Source organism: Lycium ferocissimum, chromosome 7, assembly GCF_029784015.1.
Source record: "Lycium ferocissimum isolate CSIRO_LF1 chromosome 7, AGI_CSIRO_Lferr_CH_V1, whole genome shotgun sequence".
NCBI classification, from domain to species: Eukaryota; Viridiplantae; Streptophyta; class Magnoliopsida; order Solanales; family Solanaceae; genus Lycium; species Lycium ferocissimum.
The window spans coordinates 17,929,862-17,937,770 of NC_081348.1; the positions used below are offsets into that span (position 1 = coordinate 17,929,862).

General features: G+C 35.8%; 2 protein-coding genes across 4 annotated transcripts; one reads left to right on the plus strand and one right to left on the minus strand.

The window, feature by feature from the left end:
* Window positions 1-1,421: 1,421 nt before the first annotated feature.
* Window positions 1,422-2,852, plus strand: LOC132063592 (uncharacterized). Its single transcript, XM_059456209.1, has one exon. It carries the CDS (start codon window positions 1,673-1,675, stop codon window positions 2,699-2,701), a length of 1,029 nt encoding a protein of 342 aa, XP_059312192.1. The 5' UTR covers window positions 1,422-1,672; the 3' UTR covers window positions 2,702-2,852.
* Window positions 2,853-3,361: 509 nt separating this feature from the next.
* LOC132063593 (uncharacterized) lies at window positions 3,362-7,436 on the minus strand. 3 transcript variants are annotated; one of them, XM_059456212.1, is made up of 8 exons: window positions 7,367-7,436; window positions 7,055-7,203; window positions 6,802-6,908; window positions 6,335-6,400; window positions 5,468-5,550; window positions 4,447-4,493; window positions 3,730-3,808; window positions 3,362-3,599 (listed from the first exon to the last, which is right to left on the minus strand). In XM_059456212.1, the coding sequence occupies exons 2-8, from the start codon at window positions 7,057-7,059 to the stop codon at window positions 3,510-3,512; spliced, it is 477 nt and encodes a 158-aa protein (XP_059312195.1). In that variant the 5' UTR covers window positions 7,060-7,203; window positions 7,367-7,436; the 3' UTR covers window positions 3,362-3,509. The 3 variants fall into 3 exon arrangements, with proteins under 3 accessions (XP_059312195.1, XP_059312193.1, XP_059312194.1); XM_059456210.1 differs by having other exon boundaries at window positions 7,307-7,436; XM_059456211.1 differs by lacking the exon at window positions 6,335-6,400 and having other exon boundaries at window positions 7,307-7,436.
* Between the last annotated feature and the right edge of the window lie 473 nt (window positions 7,437-7,909).

A 7,909-nucleotide genomic window follows, 5' to 3' on the forward strand; every position in this document is an offset into this window, starting at 1 on the left:
ATAATTTCACGCATCAGACTGTAGACTTTAAAACCCAATTTAATTTCTGGAATTAAGCAAATCAGACAGGAATATGGAATCCAGCCTATGACTTTGAAATCAGAAAATTTACAGCTAAAAGTTGATTGGCCTTCTTTGACTTCTTAGTTAAAAGGCTTGTACATTTGAAGTTGCAAGACAATTCAATATGGATGCTATTATAATATTGTCCCAGTAACCAGGACTTCGTTTAAGGAGTTCCGGACAAAATGTTAGAATATTACGCCTAAAATTTGAAAATATATTAGGGAATTCAATAATTTATAGTAGTCTGATTTTACCGTTTTTGACACAGTATAGTTTTTAAATGAAGGGATTCAATTGAACCACTTCACTAAAAGTCTACACCCTTAAGCCACACGTCCCATATCTTGTTTTCGAATTTTCTCTAGATTTAGAATATCATTATTTCCCATAATGTCTACATCCAATGGATACTAAGAAAATTGAAGCATTGAACTCTCCCCCAAATTTCACTCTTGATCTATCCAAGTCCTAAATTGGAACATCCCAACAAGAGTGGTTGGATCTCCCCTTTCCCAAGGCGCCACCTTCCCTTTTATAATTCACTGTCCTACTGCCAAGTACATGGAAAAAATAATAATTAGGGAAAATGACTTCCACAAAGATGTTTTTTCCGGTAAAGTAATTTTCTGGTGTTTGGTTGATAGAAGTCTTTTTCACCAAAAACAACTCCATCAACTTATGTGCGGAAGTCATTTTTCTTACTACTACCTTAACTTTACTTCATTTTAACTTTACTTCACCAAACACTTAAGACATTATTAAGAATCTCTACAGCTCAAAATTTTCGTCTGAACGCTCTCCAATTTGATGATATTATTGTATTAGTATAACGTTTCACTACTAAAAAATCTGTATTCTTCCACTTAATTTTCTATCGAAAAATATTCAGTGGATATTTCCCAATGAATGTCGGTGGAAAAAACCTAAATAGTACTGTTTCATAGACACGGAAAAATTATAAAGTCTTTCAGCGTTTCAGTGGGAACATGTTTTCCACCATGCGTTTTCCCAGTGAGCTGGTTCGGTGGGAATGTGATGGGAAAATCATGTTTCATAAAGATAAATTTCCCACTGAATATCGGTGGACAAAACCTCTATTTCTAGTAGTGTTTTGGAAAAATATTTTTCACTTATCAACCAAACACAAGAAAACACTCTACATCAAAAATTATTTTGGCCATAACAAGCACAAAATTGAAAAATGTCTTAGGCTTGGGATACCAGTTATCCTTTTACTTGTATAAATTAGAAATAATAAGAAGTGGATAAAGTAAGTGACCCGTCTGTATTACCTGCTATGGTGACTTTGAAGCAAGAAACTAAAGTCTGGAAGTTTGCTAATGCCTCCCAGCTCACACACATATAAATACTCATCATGAGCTGCAAATCATATATATAGCTTTCTCTCTCTTTCTATGGCGCTAATCAAGCTCTAACATGAAACCCCACCTCATATAATACAACCCCCTCCTTCTTGTACTCATCATTACACTTCACTTATGGCTAATTTCAAGAAAGAAAAAAAAACAGTGCATTTCGAATAGATTGAGACTTGTAGCTTGATTCTTTACTCATTCCAACATTTAGAAGTGTACATTTTGTTAGGATGAAAAATATGATTCCTGCTTGTTTTAGTATTCCTCATTCTGAGGTTTCAAAAACTTCTTCATCTCCTCCTTCACAAGTACCTCAAAATCTTGTTACATGTATTTACCAAGCTGACATTTGTGGCTCACCAGTTTATCTTACACTCACTTGGTCCAGGAACATGTTTTCTCATTCTTTGTTAGTTCATGCACCTGATCTTTTCTCCATCACCATTCCCCTCCACCAATCGTCTTTTGCCATATTCAAGGCCCGGCCCGGATCCAAATCCATCCACCCGATCCAACACGATCATAAAAAGATGAAGATCCATTGGGACTTCACACTAGCTAAGTTTAATCAAAACTCAGCAGAGCCTGAGGGGTGTTTTTACATTGCAATTACTTGCAATGCAAGACTGGAGTTCTTTCTTGGTGACATGTTGACGGAGTTGACGGGCCGGGCCAGGCTGGTGTCAGGCTGTTGCTCGGGTGACCTAACTTTGTTGTCACGGCGAGAACATGTGTTTGGACGGAGGAGTTATACTACTCGGGCTCGAATTATGGGGGTCAAACATGAATTTGTGATAGAATGTGGGGGTGGAGTGCTTAAAGTGAAAGTAGATGGGAAAACAAGTCTTATAGTGAAAAGACTTGGGTGGAAATTCAGGGGCAATGAAAGAATTTTAGTTGGTAACGTGGAGGTAACCTTCTTTTGGGATGTCTTCAATTGGGTAAACAAAAAATGTGACGATGATAAATTTGGGCATGGTCATGGACATGGTGTTTTTGTGTTCCAAGTAGGTGATGGTGGTGTTTGGCCTGAAATGGGTGGAGCCGAGAAGAAACTGATGAGGAAAAGTTTGTCGGCGATGGCTGGACCGACGTCGGCATCACCATCGGTATCTTTGTTGTCATCGCCGTCGTGCTCTAGTGTGTTGCAGTGGGCAGAGGAGAACAGTGAATGTGGGAGGAGTTCATGGTCATCTATGAGATCAAGTGAGATTAGTGAGGGATTTTCTTTGTTATTGTATGCGTGGAGGAAGGATTGAGATTAATTTGATTTATTTTTTTTGTTCTGTTACTCAGATTATATTGTGAGTATTAAGTTGTAATAACAGAAACCTGTAACTTTGTTAGTCCTGATTATGTGAAATATAACCCAGTAGCCCCTGGAAAAAAGCTTTGATTTTTGCCTGTATATATATTTTTGCTCCTGCAGTTGAATTGATTCTTACCATGTCATTAGGAACAGTTCTCTATTGAACTATCACTAACAAATTTAAGAACCATGACTATGGAAAGCAGCCATTGTTGGAGAAGAAACAAGGCGCTAACTAGATCCACAGACAGTGCAAGTGGAATGAGACAGAAGCCAAGTATTTATATGTTCCATATGAAAAACATGGCTGGGATGCGTGGATTTTAGGAGCAATTCTTAGTTTATATTCAGGATCAAATTCACACAGGCAAAGCACAATAGGAAGAGTTTATCATAGCAATAGCAACGATGGCATTGTTACACAAGGAAAGTGTTGATGGAGGGCTGATGAACTCCAGCATCATGTAGGTGGAAAAGCTACTACAATTTCCGTTGGAGGACAGTCACACTCTCCAAGTCATCTAGATCTCTATTTGGAGGCAAGAATGATGTACAAGATAAATTGACGTAATAAATGATACACTGAATGAGTAATTACTATAAATGGATGTTAAGATAAATCACTTCACCTATTTATTACCTATATACCCGTCTTTCCAACTCAAGCTGTGAGTAAACTTTAGAGGGTGGTTCTGAGATCATTCTTTACGAGTCTTTTAGAAATAATATCAGCTCAGGAACTTTCCTCTGTAGAGTTTTCACTCACCGGAGCTCCTCAAACCAGGCATTAATATCTGACCAACGGCTTCAAGAGCAGAAATGTTCCAGCTCTCGACATGCTTAACAATCTGTTTAGAGATAGGAGAAATTAAGATGAGGGAAGAAAGTTTCCCAGTAACAAATTACACCTGATGCTCTAGTTTTTGAATTGTAGAGATCAACTCTTTTAATTGTAGAGATCAACTCTTTCCTACTTACTTTGAGTTGTTCATCTAGATCATAGACTGTCTTTCCATCAACAGAGATGAGCGGCCGCCATGGAAGTTTGAGGGATGTTCTGCAAGTCAGATGACAAATCAGCATGCGTACAATCATAAGAATCCTATGACAACTCTGGTATTCTTTTACATCCAGAAACATATCATTTTCTCATTGTAACTTGAAAACTAAGTCGGATGAGTTCTTGGTCACAATGTCAAAAGAGAAAATTTCAGTTTTCCAAATTCGCTGAGGTTCAAGGCAACCGGTGGAACTTCCATCTAGATAAATGGTTATGCACATGGATATAAAGGTTCGTGAATATAACCATAATACAAAAACGCTAGATGCTGTTTGTAAGATTACAGAAATGGATGTCTGTAGGCGAGTGAAGATAAAGCGCAGCAACCTTTACGTGATCATTCAATGGGGTTTAGAGGTTATTCCAAAATTCAGTTGAACAATGGCTAACCTTTTCAAAGCAGGTTTAGTTACATAAGCAAACAATCTGATAATAATCACAACTCAAATAGAGAATTTCTTAGCTAAGGATTTCGGATACTCAGTACTCTAAAAAAATTGATCACTTATCAGGATCAAACATGCATAATTGACAGAAGCAAATGTTAAAGCTTTGTGCAGGAGAGCAGTCAATAACAGTGTGTAAACAAATACTTAGCCTTTAAGCTAAAAAAATTTGAGAATAAAACCAAGCACCTCAATTTCCAGTATGCCACTATGACCTCCGCATTAGAATCATTACCCTGTATATCAGATGGATAAGTATAAAGCAAAATATTCCTGACGGAATAAAAGAAGAAATGATTATTGTAAATGCACTAAAGAAACGACATATCACAGTAAATATAAAAGAATTTATGGACACATTTGAATAACTATGTTACAAGTATATACCGAAAAGTGGGTTCATAATAATTTAAGAACCTACCACAGTTTCTTGCCAGGTCCAAGATCATAGACCTTGTTAAAAACTAAAATTGAAAGCTCCCATTTCTTATGAAAAATCATAACACTACATATAAAAATTTAAGCAGATTCTGCTCTGGCAGTTTGGGAAAGACTTGCTAAGAATCTTACTATATGGAAGCACAGTACACAAATGTAGATACCACATTGGTGATTGGAAAAATATTAAACTTTCAACTTGGGCTTAAAACAATAATTGTTAATGTATCTCCTCCCATTTAGCAGTCAAGTGGGTCAAAGACGCTACACAATCTAGTGAAAGGAGAACCCGAAGTTTACCATTTTTTTTTTTTGAAAAAAAAAAAAAAAAAAGAACCTTTGAGGTCTCCTTTAGAGGAATTGAAATAGTCACATTGCTCCCATATTCGATCAGTTAAGCATGCAAACTTAATGCAAAATTTCTTCCGAACTCCAACAATATATTCAGAAGAATCACTTTGGTAAGTGAGCCCTTTCATATCTGTACAAATAAAAAGTACGAGCAGTGTAATCCTATAAAATATAAATAACAAAGCACAACCAGTTCTATCAGCAAAGTCTCAAGTTGAAGTAATCTTCTCTGTGAAAGTTTATTTCTGAAGAGGATAGAAACGAAACAGATCAGATTGCTCACGCACTTCATATCTCGAGAAGGGGCAGGAACTAATGAAAAAAAATGCTTGATAACACTTAAGCATTCAGCAACTTTTTAGATTTGTTCTGTTTCATCCTTTCATTTTTTAATACTATTTTATGAACTGGCAGTACATACCTTCTCAATCTTTTCTAATTCGATTGATGGACTATCAAAAAACGGTACCAGCAACTGCAAGTTGCGGAAATACAAGTCCCTTCCTGGATGACAGAATCATAAGATAAGATGATTATCTTTTGTTTGCTGTTAAACTCAGTTTACTTCTAGCTTTGAAAGATTGACAATTCCTGTTGTTATTCATCTAGTGGAGCATACTACTACTATGCTAAGTCCAGAAACTGAGATAGATGTTTAGAGTACTGATACCAGCAACAGCTACAGCATAAAAGAGGCAAAAAACAAGGGATATTACAAAACAAAAACATGTCACATACAGAATAAATTCAGTGATAGAAGCTGACAATTAAGATGTTTTTGCAAACCAAAAGAAAACGCCAGTACAGCATAAAAGAGGCAAAAAACAAGGGATATTACAAAACAAACATGTCACATACAGAATAATTTCAGTGATAGAAGCTGACAATTAAGATGTTTATGCAAACCAAAAGAAAACGCCAGCATTTAAATGGAATGTGCAAGTACTACACATAGAGGACAAAATTAGAGGTCATATTAATAGATGGTCTGGTCATGTCTTATGCAATCAAAAAATGCACCGATCTGTATGTATAATCTAGTTCTAAGGTTCAAACATGAATTGAAGATCGAACGTACTAGTGAATGGAACGGGTTTATTAAATCTGTGATATTATTTGAATGAATATCAGCATCCAACCCCAAGTTGTAAGGCAATGAATCGAGCAGCCTAATACTTCTATAAAATTCTTCAAAACTAAATGTGGACTTCTTTTACTAATAAGCAAGTAAATTTCTATGCAAATATCAAATAGTGTGCCATCAGATATAGAAATTAATTCTTCTTACCACGGAATTTTATAGTTGGATCTTCAAAGGTGCAGTCTTCTGCATAAATTCTACTAGTGAAGAGTCCTAAATGAATAAAAGCTCAAAATCAGCCAAAAACCAGTTAATCTTTAACCACATGAATAAGTTTAATCTCTAATGGAATACGTTATTCACAATCAGAAAAAAGAAAATTTTGTTTATGGACCCACATCCAGGTAATGAAAGATTTCACATTGTAAAGAATTGGTGGATCACCATCCCATACTGTGAAGTGTGGAGTACCAGATAATGAAATTATTATCAGTTTGACTAATCAAGAAAAAAAAAAAAAAGAATCTTTACTACAGACATTTTATCTCAAGACTTTAACCAAACAGCGTCACTTTGTAAGCTTTTTTCAATGTATTATGTATTCACTTCATGTTAGCTTCAGAACTGCAGCTATTTAGGAAGTACAGTATATACTAAGAGATAAACAAAGGTACCTGTAACAAAATAAGATTTCTCATAATCTGACTTGATAATCTTTAGGACATCATCTACATTAGAGACCAAAGGTTCTTCAGCCCCTTCATCATCAGATATCTCCACTCTGGCAAAACATTATGATTAATAAAGTAAAGCCTATCAAATCTTGAAAATAGCAATCCACCCAATTTGAGAAAATGCATACAATGAAACTTAATTATTTTGTAGAATCTGAAATTAAGGAAGCAAGAAGAGAAATAAGTCAGTAACCTCATGTTTGTTCTTGGTGAGGAAAAGCTGAAGAGCCTGAGTAGTTCAGTGGCACCAGTAACAGCAATTTTCAAGAACTTGGGAGTTTGGGTTTTCACCTTCTGGTTATTATTGGGTGCAGGGGAGCAGCAGTAGATACCTTCCACTTTCTGATGGAAAAAACAAAACAAAACAAGAATTGAAAAAGATGAACTGGGGAAGGCAGATATTTTTTCAAGAAAATGGTAATTTTACAATTTTCATAAACCGAACCTTGTTGATGAGGGTCTGTGAAAGCATACCATAGCAAGAAATACCCGCCATTTTCATTACCTGTCAGTTTGTTCTTAATTCCAGACCCCCTTGACTTCTCCCAAAGCAAAATAAAATATGTTACTTTCTTGGGCCGGTTAGCTATAGGTGACTCTTTAAGTCTTTTTATTGAATGGAGGTGACTCAAGTTTTAATTATTGAGTGGAGGTGATATTTTTTTATTAGTGATTAAGAGATTTTGACCTTGCCCAAAAGTTTTTATTTTGATACTTTGACCTTTAACTTTATTTTTAATACTTTACCCTCAAGTTTTATTTTTAATACTTTGACCTAGCCAATATAAGCCCTAAAATATCAAAATGGGTTAAAAAAAAAAGGGCGCCAATAGCCGCACCTGTTTTTGCTTTTTTCCCTCCAGTGTTCTTCTTCTTCTTCCTCGGTTCGTTCTTCCTCCTTCTTCTTCTTCTTCTTCCATCCGCCTCGCTCTCATTCTTTTTCTCCTCCATTCTTCTTCCTCATCTTCCATTTCTTTCCCCGCTTCTTCTTCATCCATTGCCGTGCCATTTTGAAGAATACGCTCAACAAAAGAAAAAATTAAACCAC

Coding starts and splice junctions, on each gene's coding strand:
- LOC132063593 (XM_059456210.1), bottom strand. CDS start 7,363: ATGAAAATGGCGGGTATTTCTTGCTATGGTATGCTTTCACAGACCCTC. Junction 4,494..5,467: donor AATTAGAAAAGATTGAGAAG/GTATGTACTGCC, acceptor TCTGATATACAG/GGTAATGATTCTAATGCGGA. Junction 3,809..4,446: donor GTGGCATACTGGAAATTGAG/GTGCTTGGTTTT, acceptor TCTGACTTGCAG/AACATCCCTCAAACTTCCAT.
- LOC132063592 (XM_059456209.1), top strand. CDS start 1,673: ATGAAAAATATGATTCCTGCTTGTTTTAGTATTCCTCATTCTGAGGTT.